Genomic DNA, 26,968 nt, shown 5'->3' with positions numbered 1-26,968 from the left:
CGGACGAGCCCGCGAGATGCATTGTGGGTAATGTAGTTCCACCTCGACTGAACCACTACCGGGAGTAGGTAGGTGGGTCGAGGGAGGCGTCGCAGACGACCTTCAGTGAGCATGCGCGAGCGCTCTGGGGCTTCGCAGCTTCTGGACCATCCTCCCTGCTTCCTTTCCATCCACCCTCCTAGGCACCCTCCCTGGCCACGCTGGAGGGGACGCTGGAAATTTACTTTTTTTTTTAGATAGTCCTATGTATGTGGCAGACTCTATTCTAAGCGCTTTGCCATTATTAAATCAGTTCATCTTTGAAACAATCCCAGGAGGGAGGTACTATTATCCCTATTTTATAGATGAGGAAATGGAGGTGCAGGGAGGTGCAGAGAGGTTCAGTGACCCGCCCAAGGTCACACACACGCAGTAAATGCAGAGCAGGGGCACTGCTTTGTGTCCAGCCAGCAGTGTGAACAGGAGGTGAACTGGACAGTCAGTCCTTGGTGTCCCTATGGAGCCAGGGAGAGGGAGGTTTGGGCAGGCAGGGAGGTCTAAGCAGGTGGTGAGGGCTGGGTGTGTGAGTGATAAGAGTGTCATAAACAGGAGTTCCCATTGTGGCTTAGCAGGCTTCAAACTCAACCAGTATCCACGAGGATGGGGGTTCGATCCCTGGCCTCGCTCAGTGGTTTAAGGATCTGGCAGTGCTTTGGCTGTGGTGTAGGCCGAAGGCTGCAGCTCCAAGTTGACCTCTAGCATGGGAACGTCCTTCTGCCACAGGTGAAGCCCTTAAAAAAAAAGTGTCCTAAACATTGTCATTGACGTAATGACAGCCCTGGCATCCCCTGCAGCTCTGGCATCCCCAGGCCTAGTGTCTTAACTAACCCTCCCACTGGCTTTTCTTTCTTCCACATCTATTCACCATGTGCTCTCATGTTCCACTGTTGCCCCCGACATCCAATATCCAGTTTTTCTTGTGAGCACACAGGCAGAGCAAGACCCTGGGCTGCCCACCACTGATTTCAGGAGCCCACCCATCCCTGGTGGGAGGCATTTTTAAGGGGAGATGTCAGATTTGGGGACAGCCTTGTGATGGAGCTGGAGGAGAGGCAGGACCACATGTGCCTCATTTTCTCCGTACAGTCTGGGGCTGCTGGTCAGGAAGGCCAGGATCTTAGAGGAACCAAGACCCAGGGGTGGAGCCATTCAGAGCACTGGCACTCAAGCCCAGCACGAGAAGCCTGCCATTCAGTCGGCTTGAGGGGAGGGTGTGGAAAGGGATGATGTGAACAAGTCACCGGTGGGGATGTTGTGGGGGAGGAAGGAGAGAGAACAGACCAAAGCGGAAGAGGGAAAAGGAGGAAAACAGAAGAGGTCAATGGAGAATCTGAGGGAGAACCAGCAGGTTCCATAGGCCTGGACAACGATCTGGTTGCAGGACACTCTGGGCTCTATCTGGAGGAGCAGACAGGTGTGGGGACGCCAGTGTTTTCAAAGCTGCCCCACACCTGCCCATTTCTAACTGCCTCCTGGGTAGCTGTGGGGCCCTGGCCTCGTGTGTCTTGTCTTCACCTCGGAGCCAGATATATACAATTAGCAAGGCCAGATAGGGACCAAGGCCTGGCTAGTGTAGTCCTGGCCCTTTCCTCTCTGAGCCGTTCTCAGCGACTACAACCAAGAGCGATTGCAAGAATAAATTTCTACCTTGCCCCAGATCTCCCTCTTAATTCTCTTTTGAGGGGGACACAAACATGTGGCCCACAACCAGTGTACACCAGGATGAATTTGGGCCTACACTAATGTACACCCAAACCAGAGTTTCAGATCTGCCTCCACGACTCATTAACTGGGGAAGCCTTACTTCTGCCTCATCTGTAAAATGGGCATCGTTGTACCTCCAACTTCTGAGAGCTGACGGATGGGCTTTGATGAGATCAGGCTTGGAAAGGACCTATGATGACATCCAGCATGTAACAGACGCTCCATCAACATTGGCTCATGACCAGGCAACCACGCTGGGATAAAGTCTGCAGGACTCAGTCTGCGGATCTTGGGCACCCAGGGCCTGGAGTTCCTCTAAGAGGTCCACAATTCATCAAGGCACCAGGCACTGTTTATAGGCTGAATAAACAGTATTTATAGTTATGCGTTTATCCATAATCACAGATTATTATTCATACATGTAAACATAGCTTGTTTTCATAGTGTTTATGGGGTTTACAAAACCTTTCAAGTTAAAATGATGTCCTCAGGAGTTCCCACCATTGCTCAGCAGTTAACAAACCTGACCAGCATCCATGAAGACGCAGGTTCCATCCCTGGCCTCACTCAGTGGGTTAAGGATCCGGTGTTGCCGTGAGCTGTGGTGTAGGTTGCAGATGCGGCTCAGATCCCGCACATGCTGTGGCTGTGGTGTAGGCCGGCGGCTACAGCTCCGATTCGACTTCTAGCCCGGGAACCTCCGTATGCCCTGAGTACGGCCCTAAAAAGACAAAAGAACAAAAAAAATAAAAATAAAAAGTAAAATAAAATAAAATGGCATCCTCACACTCACAGAAGCTGGCAGACCACGGAGAGGCAGTTGTCTCCTCTTCTGAAGGCAGAGGGGAGGAGGGGTCTTGAGGCCGAGGCGACATGATCCAAAATCACATACTGGGCGTTGGCTCTGCTCACACCCACCCCATGACCTAACGACGGCTGCGGAAACACGGTCTGCACTCAAGAGCTTTAAAACTCTGAGTCATCTTTGGTAGAAATTCCCCAAATGACTGAGAACCAACAATTCAGTACAAGTCAAAGTGTTTAGCTCAATTATCTAGGAGTCATCAGAGAACTACGGTAATGGGTATTTTTTACACCTTTTTCTTTTCTTTTTGCTTCTTAGGGCCGAACCTGCGGCTATGGAGGTTCCCAGGCTAGGGGTCAAACTGGAACTACAGCTGCCAGCCTACACCACAGCCACAGCCACATGGGATCCAAGCTGTCTCTGCAACCTGCACCACAGCTCATGACAACGCTGGATGCCTAACCCACTGAGTGAGGCCAGGGATTAAACCCGCAACCCCATGGTCCTGGTTGGGTTTGCTTCCACTGTGCCACAGCGGGAACTCCTACACCTTTTCTAAGGACTCTGTGAACTAGAAATAAAAGCTCATGATTTAAGTACTTCTTAAGTCCATGGATCTTGTGTTTTTTATTGTCGTGTACATCTTCAGGATGACTATCATGTTGATATCATCATGACCCAGATTTTAGACACATCACCTGAGGCTCAGAGAGGTGCAGAGTCCTGCCACACAGTCAGGAAAGTGGAAGAGCCCAGACAAACTCGGGCAAGTAGACTCCAGAACCTGCTGCTTGGTCCACTTGCCCAAATGCAAACTGGACTGCCAGCCAGGTAATCAGAGCTCTGTCTTGGAGTAAATATCTGAACTGTTTCTTGGAAGTTCCCTGGTGGCGCAGTGGGCTAAGGAACTGGCACTGTCGCTGCTCCAGCTCAGGTTGCTGCTGTGGGGCATGAGTTGCATGTGTTCCATCCCTGGCCCAAGAACTTCTGCAAGCCATGAGTACACATATATATAGGAATACACACACACACATATTTTTTCTCTCCTTTAAGATGGCCAACCAGGGCTCCTCTGGTTTTCTTGACACCCTAGGCAGATTTGCTAGGCATGTAGTAGATGCTCAGAAAATATTTGCTGGAGTTCCCGTCGTGGCTCAGTGGTTAACGAATCCGACTAGGAACCATGAGGTTGCGGGTTCGATCCCTGCCCTTGCTCAGTGGGTCAAGGTTCTGGCGTTGCCGTGAGCTGTGGTGTAGGTCGCAGATGCGGCTCAGATCCTGCGTTGCTGTGGCTCTGGTGTAGGCTGGCAGCTACAGCTGTGATTCGACCCCTAGTCTGGGAACCTCCATATGCCGCAGCAGCGGCCCAAGAAATGGCAAAAAGACAAAAAAAAAGAAAATATATGCTGAATGGCTGAATAAATAAGTGGGTGAGGAGTTCCTGTCGTGGCTCAGCAGTTAACAAACCAACTAGCATCCACGAGGACGCGGGTTTGATCCCTGGCCTGGCTCAGTTAGTTAAGGATCTGGCGTTGCCGTGAGCTGTGGTATAGGTTGAAGGTGGGGTTTGGGTTCTTTGTGGCTGTGGCGTAAACCGGCAGCTGTAGCTCTGATTCAATCCCAAGCCTGGGAACCTCCATAGGCCATGCGTGTGGCCCTAAGAAGCAAAAAAACAACAACAAAAAAAATTTACTCTAGGGTGAGACAGAAGAGTGCTTGGCACACAGTCATTGCTTTGTTATTATTTTCCTTCTCGGAAAGGATGCAGGATAGCAGTGTTTGCAGTGCAATGCTCCAAAATCTCTCCTTGGAGTCAGTCTGGCCATGTGTGTTTTGTTTCCATGATTAAATTTCAGACCGACTAGAGGATCCATCCATTAACAGGGAGGCGGAGATATCCACAGTTTACACCTCAAACAACCCAGCATTTGAAACTGTCTGCCCTGTAGCCAGCAAGTTCAATGAGAAGCAGACGAGAGAAGAGGCGTGCAGAGCATGATTGGCTGAGGGAGAGGCACCCCCAGGAAGAAGGCGCCACAGGCAAAGGCGGCGTGTGGTGGAGGAAGGGGAAGCCAGGACCACCAGGTGCGCTCAGAGGCCCTCCCCCAGGGATGACAGCAGCTAAGCTCTCCTGCCCACAGGCAGCCCGGGGTTGGCTCAGCATCAGAAGATTCACGCCGCTTCTCTGGGGAAAAACACACAGCAGCACAGCCTGCGGCTGCACCAGGATCCCACAGACTGGCCGACTGGGGCTTGACCCACAGGCTTTTATTTCTCACAGTTCTGGAGGTGGGAAGTCCAAGATGAAGGAGCCAGCAGGTCTGGATCCTGGTGAGCACTCTTCCTGGCTTGTAGATGGCACCTTCTCCGCGTCCCCACTTGGTGCAAAGAGTGACCTGTCTTCCTTTAACCTTCATTACCTCCCAGAGACCCCATCTCCAGTCACACTGCGGGGTTAGGGTTTCAGTGTGAATTCTGGGGGGACGCAGTTCAGTGCAGAGCACAAGGCCTGACCCCCTAACACCACCACTCCTGGGAATGGCAAAAGATTCCCCTCAGACCACCACCCACTCCAGACCTGAGGTCACCTGCTCAAACACCCATGAGGGTCAGGGAGGAAGGCAGCTCTGGGCTATTGACACTGATGGCCTCAAAAAAAGGTGTGTCAGGAGTTCCCGCCATGGCTCAGTGGTTAACGAATCTGACTAGGAACCATGAAGTTGCGGGTTCGATCCCTGGCCTTGCTAAGTGGGTTAAGAATCTGGTGTTGCCGTGAGCTGTGGTGTAGGTTGCAGATGAGGCTTGGATCCTGCGTTGCTGTGGCTCTGGCGTAGGCTGGTGGCTACAGCTCCGATTCGACCCCTAGCCTGGGAACCTCCACATGCTGTGGGAGAGGCCCAAGAAATGGCAAAAAGACCAAAAAAAAAAGCTATGTCCCCTCTCCCACTTTTTTTTTTTGTGTGTCTTTTTGGAGCTACATCTGCAGCATACAGAAGTTCTCAGGCTAGGGGTCCAATCAGAGCTGTAGTCATGGGCCTACACCACAGCAATGCAGGAGTGAGCTCCATCTGGAACCTATGCCGTAGCTTAAGGCAAGGCCAGGTCCTTAACCCACTGAGCGAAACCAGAGATCAAACCTGTGTCCTCACGGATACTAATCGGGTTTGTGACCTCTGAGCCACAACTCCATTCCACTTTTCTTTTTTTGCTTTTTAGGACCATACCCGCAGCACATGGAAGTTCCCAGGCTAGGCGTCAAATTGGAACTGCAGCTCTCAGCTTACACCACAGCCTCAGCAACGAAGGATCTGAGCCACATTTGTGACCTACACCACAGTTCACAGCAATGCTGGATCCCTGACCCACCGAGCAAGGCTAGGGATCAAACCCGCATTCTCACCGATAGTAGTCAGGTTCTTAACCACTGAGTTACAACTGGAACTCCCTACTTTTCTGTTTGTTTGTTTTGTTTTGTCCTTTAAGGGCCGTACCTGCAGCATATGGAGTCAAAATGGGAGCTATAGCTGCCAGCCTACACCTCAGCCACAGCAACACCAGATCTGAGCCACATCTGTGATCTACACCACAGCTCACAGCAATGCCAGATCCTTAACCCACTGATTGAGGCCAGGGATGGAACCTGCATCCTCATGGATGCTAGTTGGGTTCGCTTCTGCTGAGCCATGATGGGAACCCTTTTGTGTGTGTGTCTGTGTGTGTTGTTGTTTGCCCGCTTTTCTTAAAACATGTACCCCTCTTGGTCTTTCTTCTGCATCACTGTGTGTGAGAGTGACATGAGTGAGGAACCTGTCTCTACGAGAAACAGCAGTGCCGTGTGGCAGATGGGGCAGGTGTAAGGCCTCGGGGTCAGGCTGCAGGAAGCGGTGGGGGATGCAGGCACTGTGCTGCCAGCCAATACAACCCCCGCCCCCTTAAGCCAGACATCTGGATGTTTAGGTGAAAACTCCTCATTTTGAATGTAAACCCAAAAAGGGTTTAAATCCCGTGTGAGATAAACAAAACACACTGACAGGTCTCTGAGCTGTATCTGGCATAAACAGGGAGGTACCGGCAGACCTTGTTTTATTGCACTTTATCATGCTTTGCAGATACTGCCTTTTTTACACATTGAAGGTGTGTGGCGACCTGCATTGTGCGTTGTCAGACAAGGGTTAGCAATTTTTAGCAATCAGGTATTTTTAAATTACAGTGTATAGATCTTTTAGACATAATGCTATTGCCCAGTTAATAGACTACAGTATAGTGTGAAAATAAGTCTTCTTTTTTGGTTGTGCCCACAGCATGCAGAAGTTCACAGGTCAGGGATCCAACCCATGCCACAGTGGTGACCCAAGCTGCTGCAGTGACAATGCCAGATCCTTAGCCACACCAAGGCACGCCAAAAATAACTTTTATATACACTGGCAAACCAAAATTCATGTGCCTTGTTTTACTGCAATATTGGTTTCACAGCAGTGGGTTTGGAGCCAAAGTGGCAGCATGTCCAAGGTCTGTACACAGACAAAAAGTGAACAGGTGGTGAGAGTGCTACGAAAGAAAACACACCGGGGGGGGGGATAGCAATGCTGTTGCTCTTTTAGGGAGAAAATATTTAGACAAAGGGACCATTCATTCACCTGGGCTCCGCCTCAGGAAGGGAAATCAGCACCTCCTTGGCTTCAACACTCTCTCCAAAGGCTTTCTTAGAAAGGGCAGGAGGCCAGAACTACGAGAAGAAAAATAGTCAGAGATATAATGTCCAGCCCACATCGCCCACCCAAATCTGCTGTGGGCTCAAGCCAACCACGCAAAGGAGAGCCAGCCCGTGAGAGGGACAGACAGACAGAGAGGCATAGCTGAGGAATGGGCTTCTTTAACCACTTCCGAAGAAAAAAACTGTCCATAGCCCTTGTTAGGGACCACTGCAGTGGGATTTTGCAATGGAAAGAGCTCTGGTTCAACTCCAAATACAACAAGAAAAGGAGGGAATTTATAGCCAAGGTACAAGGCTAGGGAGGGGTGGAGATAGATGGAAATTAAGAGAATGGAGTTACCATCATGGCTAAGTGGAAATGAATCCAACTAGTATCCATGAGGATGTGGGTTTGATCCCTGGCCTCGATCAGTGGGTTAAGGATCTGTCATTGTCGTGAGCTGTGGTGTAGGTCATAGACGAGGCTTGGATCTGGTGTTGCCGTGGCTGTGGTGTAGGCTGGCAGGTACAGCTCCAATTTGATCCCTTGCCTGGGAACCTCCATATCTCCATATGCTGCATGTGCATCCCACAAAAAAAAAAAAGAAAGAAAGAAAGAAAGAAAGAAAATTATTAAGAGGAAACATCAGGGCTAAAAGGAGTTTCTTGCTGAGGGCAGGCCAGGGTGACTGGACATTACCTGGGTGACACTAGAGGGTAAGAAACCCAAACAGGGAGTTCCCATCGTGGCTCAGTGGTGAATGAATCCGACTAGGAACCATGAGGTTGCAGGTTCGATCCCTGGCCTTGCTCCATGGGTTGAGGATCCCACATTGCCTTGAGCTATGGTGTAGGTTGTAGACGTGGCTCGGATCCCACGTTGCTATGGCCCTGGCATAGGCCGGTGGCTACAGCTCCGATTCAACCCCTAGCCTGGGACCCTCCATATGCATGGGAGTGGCCCAAGAAAATGGCAAAAATACAAAAAGGTAAATAAATAAATAAACCCAATCAGGGTCAGAGGTTGGGGGAGGGAGGGTTCTGGCTCCACAGGATTCTTGCTACATTTGGACAATGCAAAGATGAACAGGGAAGCCCAAATGTCTGGGTTCTAGTTGAGTTCAGAGGAACCTGAGTCTGGTCAAGAAGAAAATTTTTGCGTCCACTTCCAGGTTCGCCCAGCTCTCCATCACTGACGGAGAAGACTGCCCTAGAGAAGCAGGAAGTGCCCTTTCAGGGTCTCCTTTCCAAAGGTGCCAAGTGCCTTTGCCTATTCCCTGCCTGGGAGATAAAGGCCTCCCAGGTCAAGGCAGAGCCCTCCCTTATCAAGACCTCAACATCTTCTAATCCCAACTCCTTGTCCTGTCTGCTGCTTCTTGATAGAATAATAATAATGTCCACCAATTGGAGCACTAGGCAACTCGCATTTGCACTGTTTGTTTCCAATTTAGTAGCGCCAGAGATATTCTATCTCTACCTTACAGGTTAAAAAAATAAACAGCAAAAAACCCTAAAGCTCCTAGAGTACTGAACCCAGGGAGGGTCATACGGCTAAGAAGTCACAGCAATGGGACTGGAACACAAATTTTTTTTTTGTCTTTTTGCCATTTCTTGGGCTGCTCCCGCGGCATATGGAGGTTCCAGGCTATGGGTCGAATCGGAGCTGTAGCCACCAGCCTACGCCAGAGCCACAGCAACGCGGGATCCAAGCCGCGTCTGCGACCTACACCACAGCTCACGGCAATGCTGGATCCTTAACCCACTGAGTAAGGCCAGGGATCGAACCTGCAACCTCATGGTTCCTAGTCAGATTCGTTAACCACTGTGCCATGACGGGAACTCCGGGAACACAAATTTTTGATTACAGAACTCCACTTCCTAAATCCCAGGTTAACCCACTCAGCCCATAATAATATCGCAGACATCCTAAGGCCTAACTCAGTTGGCCACACTCGACTCTCTCTCCTTGTCTTTTCGGTTGAATTCGATCTGCGGCGCGCCAGGGACCCCATGCCAAGAGAGGCCAGAAAGAGGAGGGCCGGGTTCGAGTCCCGCCTGTCTCGGTGGCTGCCCTGACGCGCAAGTCACCTCCCCTCCGGAATTTCAACCTCCGCGCCCGGGAAGGAGCTGCAGCACCGCACAACCAAGGGGAGCAGCAGAGTTCCGCACACAGTAAGAGGACAACCGACGCCGGTTTGCAACTCGCCCGCACTCAGACCCTAAACATATCCACCTCCGACCCTCCAGCTTCTTTCCCAAATGCTCACGTGCGCCGGAAGCGGAAGTTGCGGGCGCCGGAATCTGGGACCGGCCCGGACTACATTTCCCAGAGTGCCCCGCGCCCTGTCCTCAGAGGAGTTACCATCGCGACTCCTTGGGACTGGGTGGTGCTGCCTGCCTTGAGGGTCTCCTCAGACAGCTGCGCTGTGAGGACCTGAGAAGAAAGGGCTTCAGTCTCAGGTGGGCGCGACGCTGTCGTTGCCGAGGCCACAGCCCAGGCTCTTGCGTGCTCTTAGCCTCAGTTTCCACATCTGTGAATGGGGGCCATTAACTATGTTCAAATTTCATTGTCCGTTCATACATATGTTTTTTATTTTTTTTTCTTCTTGCCATTTCTTGGGCTGCTCTCGCGGCATATGGAGGTTCTCAGGCTAGGGGTCGAATTGGAGCTGTAGCTGCCAGCCTACTCCACAGCCACAGCAACGCGGGTTCCAAGCGCGTCTGCAACCTACACCATAGCTCAGGGCAACGCCGGATCCTTAACCCACTGAGCAAGGCCAGGGATCGAACCCGCAACCTCATGGTTCCTAGTCAGATTCTTTAACCGCTGAGCCACGATGAGAACTCCTGCATCAACTTCAATTGATTTTTGCTGTACTTGAACTTTGGGCTCAGTGTAACAAACCCGACTTGTATCCATGAGGATGCAGATTCGATCCCTGGCCTCGCTCCATGGGTTAAGGAACCAGCATTGCTGTGAGCTGTGGTGTAGTTCGCAGACACAGCTTGGATCTGGCATTGCTGTGGCTGTGGCATAGGCTGGCAGCTGTAGCTCTGATTCAACCCCTAGCCTGGGAACCTCAATATGCTGCAGATGTGGCCCTAAAAAGACAAAAAAAAAAAAAAAAAGCCCACCATTGTTATTTGTGTGTGTGTGTGTGTGTGTATGTAACGTTCCCAGGCCAGGGATTGAACCCATGTGACAGCAACAACCTGAGCCACATCAATGCCAGGCCCTTAACTTGTTCAGCCACTGGGGAACTTCTAAAAATGCTCACTATTGTTAATAGTTAATAGTTCACAATACAGTGACTGTATCATTATAACCTGAACCTGCTTAGGGCACCACACAGAGGAAAACTCCCAACAGCTACAAAAGAGAACAAAACGATCAGAAAAACAACTCCTTACGGGCCCTGGGCACCTGTGGGCAGGCTCCTCTTCACACAACCCTGAGGTAGGAGGTTGGTCAGCGTCACTGCTGGTTTTCCCGAATGAGGAAGTGGATTCTGGAGCATCAGATGACTTGGCTAAAGTCCTGCGGTTAAAAGGCGGCAGAGCTGGACTTTACCAACCATGCTCACTGACCTGGGGCATCCCAGGATGTGTCAGCAGAGGCCTCTGCCCACACCCAGTTGCTTCAGGTCAGGAAGTGCAGAAGAAATCTGTACCTCCGTGACTAGTACACAACTGAGTCTGTGCCAAGCCTGGGTCACCGAAAGCATGGTAAGAGCTTCCAGAACTGGAGGTAAAGTCGTTAGAAGGGAGCAGGACCAACTGTTCCTGGAATACCCATCCCCCTAAAAAAAAAATGATGGCCCTCGGGATCAGGAGCAGGCAGGCTGTGTCAGAATGCAGTGAGAGGAGGTTCCTGGAGGCTGGTGGAGGTGCCAGTTTTGAGGGAGGGTTGAGGCAGGGTGCCCAGGAGCAGAACTAGGGAGTTAGGCCAATGGCTTTCTGTTTGTTTCTCATGGTCACCCTGGTGAGAGGAGATGCTAATTTTCAGGCAAGGGACTGACCTAAGACTTTAAACGTATTCACATTTGCTGAGTAGGGGGTTCTCGCCCCAGGTTAACAAGCCAATCAAGTAAAAAAGGCAACGGAGTGAATTGTCTCCTTCCCATTCTTTTTTTTTTTTTTTTTTGTCTGCTTTTTTAGGGCCGCACCTGTGGCATGTGGAGGTCCCCAGGCCAGGGGTCTAATCAGAGCTGTAGCCACCAGCCTAAGCCACAGCCACAGCAACGCCAGATCCGAGCCGCATCTGCGACCTACACCACAGCTCACGGCAACACTGGATCCTTAACCCACTGATCGAGGCCAGGGATCAAACCCGCAACCTCATGGTTCTTAGTCGGATTCATTAACTACTGCGCCATGACGGGAACCCCTTCTTCCCCATTCTTAACCCTCAACCTGATTGGTCAGTGGGTTTGATCTGTGGCCCAGGAATTTCTGCATGCATGGGTGTGGCCCCCCCAAAATTTAATGATCTTGGGATGGGGATAAGTATGATCCTGGATAACTGCAAGGTGCAGTCAAGAGGGCCTTTTTAGGGGCACACCCACTGCCACATATGGAAGTTCCCAGGCTAGGGGTCGAATCAGAGCTGCAGCTGATGGTCTACACCACAGCTCACAGCAACCCCAGATCCTTTAACCCACTGAGCAAGGCCAGGGATCAAACCGGCATACTCATGGATACCGCTGAGCCACAGTGGGAGCTCCATCACAAGGGTCTTTATAAGAGAAAGGCAGGGGAGTTCCCATTATGGCTCATCAGATTAAGAACCTGACTAGTGTCCATTAGGATGCAAGGTCGATCCCTGGCCTCGCTCAGTGGGTTAAGGATCCGGCATTGCTCTGAGCTGCAGTGTAGGTCACAAATGTGGCTCTGATCCCAAGTTGCTGTGGCTGTGGTGTAGGCCAGCAGCTGCAGCTCCGATTACAGCCCTAGCCTGGGAACTTCCATATGCCTTGGGTCCAGCCCTAAAAAGACAAAAAAAAAGGAGTTCCCGTCATGATGCAGTGGAAATGAATCCGACTAGGAACCATGAGGTTGTGGGTTTGATCCCTGGCCTCACCCAGTGGGTTAAGGATGTGGCATTACTGTGAGCTGTGGTATAGGTCTCAGACATGGCTCAGATCTGGCATCGCTGTGGCTGTGGCTGTGGCTGGCAGCTGTAGCTCTGATTAGACCCCTAGCCTGGGAACCTCCGTATGCCATGGGTGCGGCCCTAAAAAGCAAAAAACTAAAATAAAATGAGGAAGGCAGAAGCAATTTGACCATAGAATGAGAACGGAGGAAGGGCATAGGATACAAGGAGTGCCAGCGGCCTCTAGAAGCAGGTAAGGGCAAGGAAATGGATTCTCCCTTAGAACCTGTAGATTTTGGCTCAGTGATACTCATTTCAGACGCTGACCTCCAGAACTGTAAGGAAGCCTCCAAGTATGTGCTAATTTGTTACAGCAGCTGTAGGAACCTGATACACGTGATTTACTTTCCGGGCCACTCCTGGGGAACAGGTAGGCTGTTTCCTGTTCCTTCCTACACTGGGTACCACAGTCAGTGGTTCTCAACTGAGGCGAATGTGCCCCCCTCCCAGGCAACTTTTGTCAATGTCTAGAAACACCTTGGATTGTCACAACAGGAGGGGTGTTGCTACTGGCATCTAATGGGAGCCCAAGGATGCTGCTGGACTTTCTGCAATGCACAGAGCAGCCCCCACAACAGAGGCCGATCCAGCCCCATACCTCAGTAGTGCCAAGGTTAAGAAACCCTGGTCTATCTGTGAGATCCACTCCTAGAAGGGCAATTACTGAGCCAAAGGGTGTATGCTTTTGACATATTGTAGACGGTGCCACATTGCCCAGGGCTATCCTTAACCTTGGGAGTGTGCTCAGCGGCTCTGTAGCTACACTCCAGCTCCATGTTGGCTGTGGATGGTGTGGGTCCCCATGGGCCCTGGGGCTCCCCGGGGCCTGGAGTCAGCAGCCTTGTGAATTCATTGGGTGAGTGGCTACGGGGCTGGTGCTGCCAGATTCTGAGCACCTGCCATGTGCAGGATGAAGCTGATAGATCTCTGCTCTCACAGAGCTCCCCCTGGACAATGGGGAGACAAACCCGAAAATAAACCAGGTGCTATGTCCACAGAGGGGGCAGTGAGTACGTTGGCCTGGGGAAGTCAAGAGGGCTTCAGGGAGGAGGTGACTTTTAGCAGGTGTGACAGTTAATTTTCTATATCCACTTGCCTGGGCTAAGGGGTGCCCAGATGGCTGGTAAAACATTATTTCTGGGTGTGTCTGCGAGGATGTCTCTGAAGAGATTAGCCTTTAATTCAGTAGACTGAGTAAAAAAGATTGGCCCCCCCCCCCCGACATGTGGGCATGATACAATAAACTGAGGGCTTGAATAGAGCAAAAAGGCAGAGAAAGGGTGAGTCTACTGCCTGCTTGAGCCGAAACACCCCTCTTCTGCCCTTGGACGTTCTTGGGAGTTCAGATTCAGGCTGGGACTCAGACCACTGGTTCCAATTCTTGTCTTCAAACCTGACTGAATTATAGCACCAGCTTTCTTGGGGCTCCAGCTTGTAGAGAGATTGTGGGCCTTCTGGGTTCCATCACCTAAGGAGCTGGTTCCTGCAAAAAAAAAAAAAATCTCCGCATATGTACGTCCTGCTGCTTGCATTTCTCTGGAGAACACTAATACAGCCAGGGTCCCACTGCTACGCCCCCCTGACCCTTACCGAGTGCTCCCTGTGTGCTTGCGCCTCATAGGAGCATATGGGTGCGTTGTGTGGGCGTTGGTAAAGTCCATCTCCTTTCAAGGGTTCTAGACGGTCCCGCGAAGAGCTTGCACGCCTTGCAGGTACAGTCTCTACCCTGGACTTGTGTGGTCTCTGCTGTTCTCATCATCTCTGAGAGCTGTTTCTCCAGGCGTGGGAGGCACATTCCATGAGTCACTCTGTTTGGTCCATACAGCAATGCTATGAGAGGCATAGTATCACCCCGGTTTTGGAGTTTCCACTGTGGCTCAGCGAGTTAAGAGTCCGACTAGTATCCATGAGGATGTGGGTTTGATCCCTAGCCTTGCTCAGTGGGTTGAAGATCCGGTGTTGCTGCAAGCTACAGCGTAGGTCGAAGATGCAGCTCAGATCCAGTATTGCTGTGGCTGTGGTGTAGGCTGTGAAGTTGAGGCTCTGATTTGATCCCTAGCCTGGGAATGTCTATATGCGGCAGGTATGGCCCTAAAAAGAAAAAAAAAATATTATCCCTATTGTACAGATGAGGAAAGAGGCCCACAAAAGTAACTTGCCCAAGGTCATATCACACAAGGTCAATGGCAGGGGGCTGATTTTCACATCAGCTTTGTCAGATTCCAAAGTTGGAGCTGTTTTCCCACCATTCTGGTCTGCTGGGGCGGGCAAAGGGGAAGGCAGGAGCAGGGGGCACAGAGTTTGGGGATGATAGCAACGATGGGGAGTTTTTGTTTTTTGGGGGGGCTGCACCCAAGGCACATGGAGGTTCCCAGGCTAGGGGCTGAATCAGAACTGTAGCTGCTGGCCTAGGACACAGCCAGGTCTACAACCTACACCACAGCTCACAGCAGTGTGGGATCTAACCCACTGCGTGAGGCCAGGAATCAAACCTGCATCCTCATGGATACTAGTCGGGTTTGTTAACCACTCACTGAGCCATGACGGGAACTCCAAAGATGGGGAGTTTTTAACTGTTTATGGTGCCCCGTGCCAGGACGGAGGGGTTGGGGACAGCAGAGTGCAATTTAGAATTTGACTCTGGTTCTGGGCAGCAGGCCCGCCCAGATCTTCAAGAAGCCCAAGGGCGGGGGGTCTCACCCTGTCACTTTACAAAGAACTGTATTTTGATTTGAGAAGAGCTGAGAGAAGTCACTTACAAAACACCTTTTGCTTTCAAAGCACAGCTTTTCATAAAAAGCATTGTCCACTTTTAATACATGCTCTGGGACACAGGTGTGTGTTGGGGGACTGCCGAGGACTCGGGGAGCCCCGCGGGCCCTGGGCTGCACCCGTGCTCAGGAGTCCTCGTCTGAGTTGTCCTGGGCCCACCGGCAGACCTTCGTGAGCCCAGGGCTGGTCCGGGGGCTGGCAGGGGTGGGAGTGGGGGCAGGGGCAGGGGCCAGGTTCACCCAGCCAGGCCCACGGGGCAGTGCGTGGCTCTCGTTCAGCCTGATGACGCGGTAGTTCTCGTAGTGGACATTGTGGGTAATGTCCTTCAGGTCTTGGAGGTGGGAGCTGGGAGATGGGCAGCAGGTCAGCTGGACCGGCCATGACGTCGGCGGCACCCCCGCAGTCCCCCAGGTTTCCCACAGGCTCACCGGATGAGCAGGTCTCTTAGGAGGGGGAACTCACAGTGAGCCATGTTCTCCACTGCAAGACAGGACACAGCCCCTGGGCACAGGCTCTGCTCCCTCCCTGCCCTCGGCCAGCACTGAGTAAGCGCCTGCTGCATGCTGCAGGCCGCCCGCCCTGCCCTTCCCCTTTTCTCCCTGTGTTGGCCCACCTTCCACGTTTGCTGGTTCATTCACTCATTCATTGCCGCAGCCACTCATTCATTCATTCCTGTATCCCCGGCCCCGATACAGGCGGCTCCTACAAGGACTTTTGTAGGAGTTGAATCAGTCGGGCTTCCCTCTGTCCCCTGAGGCACCTGCTCCCACCCTCCACTGTGCTCCTCCCATCTGTCCTTGTCTTATCCGCTCTGTGGGCTCAGTGGTCTGGTTGGTCCCACTTCCACTATATCCCCCTGGGAACTACGCCTAGTGTGCCCAGCACATAGTAGGCCCACAGTAAATTCTGCCAAATGAAGAGGGCACCTCCTGGGTACTGGGTATCGTGCAAAGTGGTGGCTCTGTCCCTCTAGCACCCAGTGAGGCCGATGTTACTGTCCTGCTCGTCTGACTGAGAAAACGGAGGCCCAGAGAATTGGGTAACTTGCCAGGGGCCTCCCAGCTGCACAAAGGAACTGGATCCAAAGTCTGCCTGTTTCCTGGCTCTGGGCTTAACCAGGCCAGGCTCTGTGGCAGGGGTAAGGAGGCTGGAGGCAACCCGTTCTGCCCTGAGCCCTCCCCATACCCCTGCACTGACCTTCAATGATGCCCCACTTGGTCTTCCGGCCCAGGACACACCTCCCGTTCACCATGTGCTCTTGGTCGGCCCCAACCACAGCAAAGGGGATCCGGTCCTGCGGGGAAGGGACGAGACAGGAGGGTTGGCCCCCAGAGAGAAGACAGTGCGGTGGGAACCTGCAGGATGCTGTCTTTTGTGGGGAGAGAAAGTGGTACAAGGAGCACAGGTATCTGAAGTCAGAAGATACAATGTCTAATTAGTGCCTCAGTTTCTTCATCTGTAAAATGGGAGTCATGATAGTACTGATGCAAATAACAAGAGCTGGAGAGGATGTGGAGAAAAGGGAACCCTCCTTCTCTGCTGTGGGAATGTAAAGTGGTACAACCACTATGGAGAACAGTACGGAGGGTCCTCAGAAAAATAAAAATAGAACCGCCAAATGATCCAGCAATCCCACTCCTGGGCATATATCCAGACAAAACTACAATTCAAAAAGATGCATGGGAGTTCCTGTTGCAGTGCAGCGGAAACGAATCTGATTAGGAACCATGAGGTTGTGGGTTCGATCCCTGGCCTCGCTCGATGAGTTAATGATCCAGTGTTGCTGTGGTTGTGGTGTAGTCCAGCATCTGTAGCTCTGCTTAGACCCCTAGCCTGGGAAACTCCATATGCCTCAGGTGTGGCCCTAAAAAGCCAAAAAAAAAAAAATGTATGCATCCCTATGTTCATAGAAGCACTATTCATAATAACCAAGACATGGAAACAACCTAAATGTCTATCAACAGATAAATGGATTAAGGAGATGTGGTATGTGGTATATATACATAATGGAATACTACTCAGCCATAAAAAATAGGGAGTTCTCGTTGTGGCTCAGTGTGTTGAGAACTTGACTAGTATCCATTAGGATGGAGGTTCAATCCCTGTAGACTTGCTCAGTGGATTAAGGATCCAGCATTAGGAAAAATTAAAAAAATCATTATTTAAAAAAAAAAAGGATCCAGCATTGCCATGAGCTGTGGTGTAGGCTGGCAGCTGTAGCTCCAATTCGACCCCTAGCCTGGGAACTTCCATATGTAGCAGCTGTGGCCCTAAAAAGACGACAACAAAAAGAACAAAATAATGCCATTTGCAGCAACATGGATGCAACTAGAGATTCTCATACTCAGTGAAATAAGTCAGAAAGACAAAGGCAAATACCATATGATATCAGGTATATGTGGAATATAAAATAGGGCACAAATGAGCCTTTCTACAAAACAGAAACAGACTCTCAGACACGGAGAGCAGACTTGTGGTTGCCAAGGGGGAGGGGGCGGGAGGGGGATGGAGGGGAGTTTGGGGTTAATAGATGCAAACTATTCCATCTAGAATGGATAAGCGATGGGGTTCCACTGTACAGCACAGGGAACTATATCCAATCTCTTTGGAGACAACATGCTAGGGAAAAAGAATATGAGAAAAAGAAATGATATGAGAAATCATATCACTTCACCGTTTAGCAGAAACTAAACATAGTAAATCAACCATAGCCTTTTTTTTTTTCTTTTTGTCTTTTTAGGGCCATATCCGCGTCATGTGGAAGCTCCCAGGCTCGGTATCAAAGTGGAGCTGCAGCTGCCGGTCTACACCACAGCCACAGCAACACCAGATCAGAGCCGTGTCTGCAACCTACACCACAGCTTATGGCAACACCAGATCCTTAACCCACTGAGTGAGGCCAGGGATTGAGCCTGCATCCTCATGGATACTAGTCGGGTTCATTACCAATGAGCCACAATGGGAACTCCTCAACTATACTTTAAAAAAAAAAACCAGCACAAATAAACAAGCAAAAACCCGCAACAATAGTACCCACAGGGCTGTGTGAATCTTTGGGAAGTTCTTAGCATAATTAAGGGGTAAGCAGACACTTGGAGACCAAGTGTCCCTCAGAGCCACTGTCACCATATACCATATATAATCCTGCTCATGTCCAGCCTCTTACCTGTGAAACAGGAAAGGCGATTACCTTCGACCATTATCAAGAGAGTTAGTTTCTGTTCTGTTCTTTTTTTTTTTTAGGGCTGCACCCACGGCATATGGAAGTTACCAGGCCAGGGATCCAATCCGAGCTGCAGGTGGGGGGGGGGGGGTCTGCCCCACAGCCACAGCAACGCCAGATCTGAGCCTCGTCTGCGACCTACACCACAGCTCACAGCAAACCTGGACCCTTAACCCACTGAGAGAGGCCAGGGACTAGTCAAGATCGTTTCCGCTGGGCCACAACAGGAAGTCCACTAGTCGGGTTCTTAACCCGCTGAACCTCGATTTGAACTCCTATCAGGAAGGTGAAAAGAAAGAATTCTGTAAGGCTCCTGGGCCAAATCGGTCAAGTTCATTGGCAAACAGCCCTGAACTCTCATCCATGCTGCCTTCATGCAACTGCAGCAGAGTTGAGTTTTGCAACAGAGACTCGTAAGCCACTAAGATAAGTCCAAGATACTTATCATTATCTGGCCCTAAACAAAAACAGTTTATTAACGGGTTCCCTTATGGCGCAGTGGGTTAAAGATCCGGTTTTGTCATTGCCGAGGCTTGGGTCACTGCCATGGCATAGGCTGGGAACTTCCACATGCCATGGGAGCAGCCAACAAAACAAAACAAAACAGAACAGATTGCTAAGCCCTGTTATAAATTCTAGTTGTTTACTTGTTCGAGGCCGGAAGTGGAGATTAAACTCTCAAGTGGTGCATGTGGGTTTGTTTTTATTTCTAAGAATTAGGTTTTGATGCAGAATAAATTTTGTTGATAATAATACTACTCTGATTCACCAAGAAGAAAGGAGAAAGGATCCAAATAAACAAAGTAAGAAATGAAAAAGGAGAAATCTCAATGGACCCACTTCAGACATACAATGTAGGAGTTTGGGGATGTTTTTGTTTTTTCTTTTTTAGGGCCGAGCCTGCAGCATATGGAGGTTCCGAGGCCAGGGGTTGAATCAGAGCAGCAGCTGCCAGCTTATACCACAGCCACAGCCACTCAGGATCCTTAACCCACTGAGTGAGGCCAGGGATCAAACCCGCACGCTTATGGATACTAGTCAGGTTCATAACCTGCTGAGCCACAACGGGAACTCTCTGTGCCGGAGTTTTTAAGTCTACATGGCTTTTCATTTCTTTTGGGAGGAGATTTGTTGGGCCATGTAGTAACTTAATGTCTAACCTTTGCAGAACTGCCAGACTGTTTTCCAAAGTGGTTGCACCACTGGATGGTACCACCGGCACATCTTCACCAACACCTGTCATTGTCTGTCCTTTTGATAAAAGCCACAGTAGTGGGTGTGAAGTGGTATCTTATTGCGGTTTTGATTTGCCTTTCCTTCATGACTGACGATATTCAAAGTATTTCCTAGGCTTATGGACCATTTGCATAAATTCTTTGGGGAAATGTCTATTCAATTCCTTTGCCCATTTTTATTTATTTATTTATTTTACTTCATTTTTTTTGTCTTTTTGTCTTTTCTAGCGCCGCACCTGCAGCACATGGAGGTTCCCAGGCTAGGGGTCTAATTGGGGCTGTAGCCTCCAGCCTACACTGGAACCACAGCAACACGGGATCCGAGCGGCATCTGCCACCTACACCACAGCTCACGGCAACGCCAGACCCTTAACCCACTGAGCAAGGCCAGGGATTGAACCCGCAACCTCATGGTTCCTAGTTGGATTCGTTAACCACTGAGCCACAATGGGAACTCCCTTTGCCCATTTTTAAACTGGGTTACCTGTCTTTTTACTGTTGAAATGTTAGAGATCTTTTTTTTTTTTTTTGTCTTTTTTGCTATTTCTTTGGGCTGCTCCCGCAGCATATGGAGGTTCCCAGGCTAGGGGTCGAATCGGAGCTGTAGCTGCCAGCCTACGCCAGAGCCACAGCAACGCGGGATCCGAGCCACGTCTGCAACCTACACCACAGCTCACGGCAACACCGGATCATTAACCCACTGAGCAAGGGCAGGGACTGAACCCGCAACCTCATGGTTCCTAGTCGGATTCGTTAACCACTGCCCCACGACGGGAACTCCATGAAATGTTAGAGTTCTTTATGTATTCAGGATACAAGTCCCTTATATATCATTTGCAAACATTTTCTCCCATTCTGGGGATTGTCAATATGACCTATTTCTTTTCTTTCTTTCTTTGTTTTTTTTTAGGACCACACCTGCGGCATATGGAGGTTCCCAGGCTAGGGATCTAATCAGAGCTGTAGCTGCCAGCCTACACCACAGCCACAGCAACACAGGATCCGAGCCACCTCTGCGACCTACACCACAACTCACATCAATGCCGGATCCTTAACCCACTAAGCGAGGCCAGGGATTGAACCCGCAACCTCATGGTTCCTAGTCAGATTTGTTTCCACTGCACCATGATGGGAACTCCAATATGGCCTATTTCTTGCTCACCTTGATGGATGGGGGAAAAATGTGTACTTGCTACAAGTATATGAACTTTCCCCAAGTTGCAGAGAGAGAGAGGGAGACAACTCTTGAGATGGGAAGGATGAGTGGGGAGCAAATCACCCAGCCGCCAGCCTCCCCGCCTCCCACGGGCTCCTACCCGGATCCTGCTGTTGAGGATCCTATCGTTGATGTCCTCGTCGAAGCCCTTCTGCGGGTACACCTCGATGCCGTGAGTCTTCAGGTTGTGCTGGATCTGCAGACCATGTCCCGGTGATATCGGCCCACCCTGTACACGCTGCCAGCCCTCCCCAGCCCCGCCAACCCCAGCCTTGCCCCAGGCGCCCAGATCACCCTGCGCCTGAAGGCCTCTCGCTCCTCAATGGTCAGGCTGTCGGCCCGGGCGATCACCGGCACCACGTTCACAGTCCGGCAGAGCCGCTGTAGGAACTCAATGTCCAGGGGCCGCAGGCTGCCCAGGCAGGGCAGGGATGGCACTGAGCGTATGCCAAGGGGGTGCCAGCCCACAGCCCTTGCTGGGGGCCCCTCCTCCTCCCCATGCAGGTGGCCCTCCAGCCGCTGGCCCAGCCCCCTCACCAGTGCCCGGTGGGCGGCACAAAGTACACGCAGCAGTGCACCCGGGTGTCAGGGATGTGTCGCTGGCGAGTGATGAGGATCTCTTCCTGCAGGTACTGCTCGTACTGCTTATTGATGTAGCCCAGGATGGGGTCCCAGCTGGGGCGGGAGATGCCGACCTCAGAATCTCTTTGCAAGCCCCCGCCTCCCTTGTTTGCCGGGGATGCCGGACTGTCAGTCCCACACACCCTGAGGCCCTTGGTCCCTCGAGTATCCTCCCCCCCGACCCTAAATCATTAGGGACGCCTGCCGCTCTTGAGCTGAGGCCTCAGCTTCTCTTCCGTAAAAAGAGTACAGCGCCTGCGTTCCAGGGGAAGCATGAGCATTAACAGAGCAGCGGCTGCAGCCCTGCAGCCCGTTCAAACCACCAGGGACTCTCCCTCTGTTGTTGCAAGCGTTTCCTGGCTCCCTGGGTCCTTTTCCTCACAGGGCTACTGGCAACATCGTAGCTACAAATGATCCTTTCCAAACCAGGAGTCAGATTGCATCCTTTTTCTGCTTAGACTCCAATGGGCAAAGATTATGCCAGAGTCCTTCTGTTGCCCTGTGTGTGTGTGTTTGTGTATGTGTGTGAGACCTCACTGAGAACCCAGCACAACTCTGGGGGGGGGGAGTGCCATCACCCCCAAGATACAAAGCAGGAAGCCGAGGCTCAGAGAGCTCCCGCAGCTAGTCTGAGGATATGCAGCTGGGAGGTGGTCTAACCCAGGGGTCCTGACTCTGGAGGGTGGGCTCCTGTTACCTCCCAAGCGCATACTGTGTGCCAGGCAGGAAGCCGGGACATTTATATACTTGGCTCCCTTCACTCTTGTAGGGAGGGTTGCACACACCCATTGTAGAGATGAATAAACTGAGCCTCAAAGCAGCCAGGTTGGCCCAGGCCTGGATGTTTCCCAGAGCCCAGAGGAGGGTGGGCAGGGCCCTCACCCGCCCCCCCCAGGACCCACCACTTGTCATTGTTGATCTGGTCCCCAAAGCCGGGTGTGTCAGTCACCGTCAGCTTCAGCTTCACGCCGTTCTCCTCGATGACTGCAGTGGGGGAGCAGAGGCGGAGAGATTGGGCCTGGGGGGGTGCGGGGGGTGGGGGTGGGAGGTGCGGGGCTCACTCACCATGGGTTACCGAGTGCAGCTGCAGCGTCTGGGGAGTGGGCCCCCCCAGGCCTGGCAGGGTGGATTTCCACATCTTGGACTTGAAGAGCGTGTTCACCATGGTGGACTTGCCCAGCCCGCTCTGTCCTGCAGGTGACCATGTGGCAGCAACAGGGATGGGTGTGTGAGGCTTGCTTCTGAAACTCTTAAATTGTTGTAGAAAGTGAACTATGGAGTTCCCTGGCAGAGCAGCAGGTTAAGGACCTGGCACTGACACGGCTGTGGGGCAGGTGGTACCTGTGGCACAGGTTCGATCCCTGGCCCGAGGCCTTTCACCTGCTGTGGTCGTGGGCTCCCCCAAATTAACATTAACCATTGAAAAGGTACGCTTCAGTGGCACTGAGTACATTCACAACGTCAGGCAACCACACCCCTATTTAGCTCCAGAACAGTTTCATCACCCAAAAGAAAGTATACCCACGAGGGACTCCCTCCCCCTCCCTCGAATGCCTGGCAACCCCTCAGCTGCTTTCTATCTATGGATATGTCTATTTTGGACATTTCAGATAAATGGAATCATGTAATATTTATCCTGTGTCTGGAAGCTCCCTCTCAGCTTCATGTTTTCAAGGTTCATCCACATCATAGCGTGTACCAGGAGTTCATTCTTTTTCATGGCTAAATACTATTCCATTGGGTGGATAGACCACATGGAGTTTATTCCTCCCATCAATGGGTAGGTTGATGTATTTTTGTTTTCCTTTTTTGTTGTCCCTGTGGCATGTGGCATTCCAGGCCAGGGATCAGATCCAAGCTGCCATTCTTTTTTGTTTTCTTTTCTTTTTTGGCTTTTTAGGGCCAGACTGTGGCATATGGAAGCTCCCAGACTAGGGGTCAAATTGGATCTACAGCTGCCAGCCTACGCCACAGCCACAGCAATGCAGGATCCGAGCTGCCTCTAGGACCTACACCACAGCTCATGGCCACTGAGGATCCTTAACCCACCAAGTGAGGCCAGGAATCAAACTTGCAACCTCATGGATATGAGTCAGATTCATTTCCACTGCGCCACAGTGGGAACTCCCAAGCTGCAGTTTCTCGACCACAACTGTGGCAACACCAAATCCTTAACCCACTGTGCTGGGCTGGGAATCAAACCAGCACCCTGGTGCTCCAGAGAGGCCACCAATCCTGTGGCGCCACAGTGGGAACTCCTGGGTCGCCGTATTTTACAAAGTTAACCACGTGTGTATGCAGCTCCAAATCAGGAGACAGAACACATTTCTACCCTCAAGTCCACTCCTGCCTCAACAGAGTAACTGCTAACGCAGCCCCAGGGGCTACACTCCCCTGAGTGCATCGGCAAGGAGCAGCGCAGCCCCCCTTCCCCTGGGGATCCCACAGCACCTGCTCTTCCACTCCTGGCTTCTTTGAGTGGGTGCTGCTCCGTGAGAATCCCCCTGCTGCCCATGCCTGTAGACGGTCCATTCTCCCTGCCTCGGGGGCTTCTCAAACCCCGAGGCCCATGCCCCAGGGTAGGAAACATCCTACTTCCCAGGGCAGGGCACTCCTTTGTGCCTCTAACTGAAACTGTCTGTTGGGCTGTGCTGTCCAATACAGGAGCCACTCCTGGCTATTGCCACTGGCAGTTCGGCCATCTGCCAATCTGAACTGAGATGTTCCCTCAGTGGAAAAGGACAAACCACATTTTGAAGTTCCTGTTGTGGCTCAGCAGGTTAAGAATCCAGCTAGTATCCAGGAAGATGCAGGTTGCAAGCTGCACCACAGGTCACGGATTCAGCTTGGATCCTGTGGTGCTGTGGCTGTGGTACAGGCCAGCAGCTGCAGCTCAGAATAAACCCCTAGCCTGGGAATTTCTACATGCTGCAGGTGCGGCCCTGAAAAAAAAAAAAAAAAAAAAAAAAAAAAAAAAAAAAAAAAAAAAAAGGCAAACCATATTTTGCAGACCTGGGCTGACAAAAAGAACTGTAAACAATCTCATGAAAAATGTTTTTTATGGATTACATGTCAAGACGACAGTATTTCAGAATGCACTGGTTAAATTAAAAAAAAATGATTACAAGTAATATCCTGGGGTTCCTGCTGTGGTGCAGTGGGTTAAGGATTCAGCATTGCTGCAGCTGTGGTGTAGCTTGCAGCTACTGCTCAGATTCAATCCCTGGCCCGGGAACTTGCATATGCTGTGGGTGTAGCCATAACAAAAAAAAAAAAAATAATTTCTCCTTTTTTTTTTTTCTGCTCTACCTGTAGCATGCCGAATTTTTGGGCCAGGCATCAACCTCTGCTGCAGCAGTGACCCTTGTCACAGCAGTGATAATGCTGGATCCTTAACCTTCTGAGCCACCAGGGAACTCCTCTCTTTACTATTTTATTTTATTTTTTGTCTTTTTAGGGCTGCACCCACAGCATGTAGAGGTTCCCAGGCTAGGGGTCAAAACAGAGCTGTAGTTGCTGGCCTACACCACAGCCACAGCAAAGCAGGATCCGAGCTGAGTCAGCAACCTACACCACAGCTCATGGCAACACCGGATCCTTAACCCACTGAGCAAGGCCAGGCATCGAAACTGCATCCTCATGGATGCAAGTCAGGTTCGCTTCTGCTGAGCTGCCCTGGGCCTTCCTTCATGTTTCCCAGATTTTCAGCTACATCACTCCTGTGAGGTACAACTCCCAGGCCCATGCTACAGATGGGGAGACTGAGGCTCCGAGAGGTGACACATCCAGGCCACAGGGTGGCGTCCACTGGTCTGTCCTCCTGGGAGCCCCCAGCCCCTCCCTTACCTACCACCATGATGTTGAACTCAAACCCCATCTTCATGGCCTTGATCTTCAGTTGATCCAGCACAGCCTCGATGCCCACATATCCAAGCATCTCGCAAGGTGGGCTCTCGGGGCTGGAGGCCTGTGGCAAGCAGGGGGAGGAGGACCGCCGCAGGGGGTCCATGGGGCCAGGAACTACGGTGCCTGTCATGTGGGGTGGGGGGAGGGTGTCATTGGGGCTCTAGAGGGGGACCACCCAAGTTCTCGCGTCTGAACCCTGACTCCTGAGCCCTGCTCTCAGGCACTCCAATATTTTACACCCCCGATCCATGTATCCTGCAAGCACCCCCAGCCCCACGGGGTGTGGCAAGGGGTACATGGGGGGTACCTGAAGCCCCTTCCTGAGATGCAGCAGCCCCACAGTGCATCACGTCCTCCCCCCAGCACCCCACCAGCCCAGGCAGGTTCCCTGCCCAGATGCTCCTGCAGCTGAGTGTGGTCAGTGTGGAAGAACCCAGGGGCTGGACCCCTGGGGGACAGAGAGAGAGAGAAGCAGACTCATGTGGCACCTGGTGGCTTTGGGTTCCTGTGGCAGCTCTGTGGGGCTGCCCTGTCCTGGCAGACCCTGGTGTGTGTGGTGAGGGTGACAGTTAACTGAAGAATCTGAGTTCCACAGCTTCCTGTGACCCCCACAGAGGGCCAAGGACAGGGACAGTTAAGCTCCTCCTCCAGGTTACTATGCTGTAACCTTCACAATGACCCCAGCCTAGTTCACAGGAACCCAGGCCCCCAGGGCAGCTCCCGCAGCTGGTAAAGTTATTACCACCCCCAGTTTACAGATAAGAGAGGGTTCAGGAGTTCCCGCTGTGGCGCAGTGGGTTAATGATCAATACAGTTTGTCTCTGTGGAGGTGCCGGTTCACCGGCTCCGTGGGTTAAGGATCCAGCATTGCTGCAGCAAAGGTCACAGTTCCGGCTTGGATTCGATCCCTGGCCCAGGAACTTCCACTTGCTGTTGGTGAGGCTGAAAAAAAAAAAGAAAAAACCAAAGAGAGTCCAGTGAGTGGTTCAAGGGCACCCGAAGAGGAAGTGGCGGGGCCAGGATTGGAGTCCATGTACTTACCCTCCAAAGCCTCTTCTCTTGTCGCCGCGAACATCCAGGTTTCTGGTATATCTTCGGGATTTTAAGTCCTGGCAAATCTGGGCCCTGCTGCTACCTGACATGAGCTGCCCTCTTCGGAGGGCATGTGCTCTCCAGTTTGCCACAGTCTTCACCTCTCCCTAATGTCTCCCTGACAGGTTGTTTCTTAGACCAGGTCCGTCTCCCTCAGGTAGTCCTCTCTCACCTATTTCCTGGCACCCGCATTTGCAAGTCCTGAGCAATCCTCTGTCTCAGATGATGGCAAATGCTTTCTGTAAAAGGCCAGACAGTATCAGTTTTACGTTTGCCAATCCCAAGATCTCTGCTGTGACTACTCTTTGGCTCTGCCACTGCAGTGTGAAAACAGCCACAGGTAAAGGGACGGGAGGGCCAGTTGGACTATTTCCAAAAGCAGGCGGTGGGCTGCCACCCCGGCTCTGTCCGCTGGGACTCAGCAATGCTGCCCTGATCCACTCATCTGAACTGTCCTGAGCCCCGACAGCCTCTGTCCCTCCCAGCCCTTGCCCTTCTGTTCCCCCATCT

General features: G+C 51.6%; 1 protein-coding gene and 1 long non-coding RNA gene across 5 annotated transcripts; both read right to left on the bottom strand.

The window, feature by feature from the left end:
• Positions 1 to 1,877: 1,877 nt before the first annotated feature.
• LOC146404574 (uncharacterized) lies at positions 1,878 to 9,534 on the bottom strand. 2 transcript variants are annotated; one of them, XR_014840933.1, is made up of 4 exons: positions 9,509 to 9,534; positions 7,603 to 7,817; positions 7,186 to 7,274; positions 1,878 to 2,103 (listed from the first exon to the last, which is right to left on the bottom strand). It is a non-coding gene; the product is annotated as an uncharacterized LOC146404574 (long non-coding RNA). The 2 variants fall into 2 exon arrangements; XR_014840932.1 differs by lacking the exons at positions 1,878 to 2,103; positions 9,509 to 9,534 and adding an exon at positions 6,984 to 7,059 and having other exon boundaries at positions 7,603 to 7,741.
• Positions 9,535 to 15,160: 5,626 nt separating this feature from the next.
• On the bottom strand, positions 15,161 to 25,944 carry SEPTIN12 (septin 12). Of its 3 annotated transcripts, NM_001278761.1 has the most exon segments (10): positions 15,291 to 15,510; positions 15,594 to 15,645; positions 16,363 to 16,459; positions 20,940 to 21,035; positions 21,134 to 21,251; positions 21,377 to 21,514; positions 22,363 to 22,444; positions 22,526 to 22,651; positions 25,307 to 25,489; positions 25,855 to 25,865. In NM_001278761.1, coding segments are annotated over 9 exon segments (1,092 nt in total). In that variant the 5' UTR covers positions 25,470 to 25,489; positions 25,855 to 25,865.
• Between the last annotated feature and the right edge of the window lie 1,024 nt (positions 25,945 to 26,968).

Source organism: Sus scrofa, chromosome 3, assembly GCF_054392235.1.
Source record: "Sus scrofa isolate SSC_HxYL_T2T_F1_AM1 chromosome 3, Sscrofa_HxYL_maternal_Yorkshire_Landrace_v2.0, whole genome shotgun sequence".
Classification (NCBI taxonomy): Eukaryota; Metazoa; Chordata; class Mammalia; order Artiodactyla; family Suidae; genus Sus; species Sus scrofa.
Note: the sequence above shows the minus strand (reverse complement) of the source record. Positions and strands in the feature narration are given on the sequence as shown.

Coding starts and splice junctions, on each gene's coding strand:
- SEPTIN12 (XM_085015727.1), bottom strand. CDS start 25,496: ATGACAGGCACCGTAGTTCCTGGCCCCATGGACCCCCTGCGGCGGTCC. Junction 21,515..22,362: donor CAGATCAACAATGACAAGTG/GTGGGTCCTGGG, acceptor CTCCCGCCCCAG/CTGGGACCCCATCCTGGGCT. Junction 21,036..21,133: donor GAGAGGCCTTCAGGCGCAGG/GTGATCTGGGCG, acceptor CATGGTCTGCAG/ATCCAGCACAACCTGAAGAC.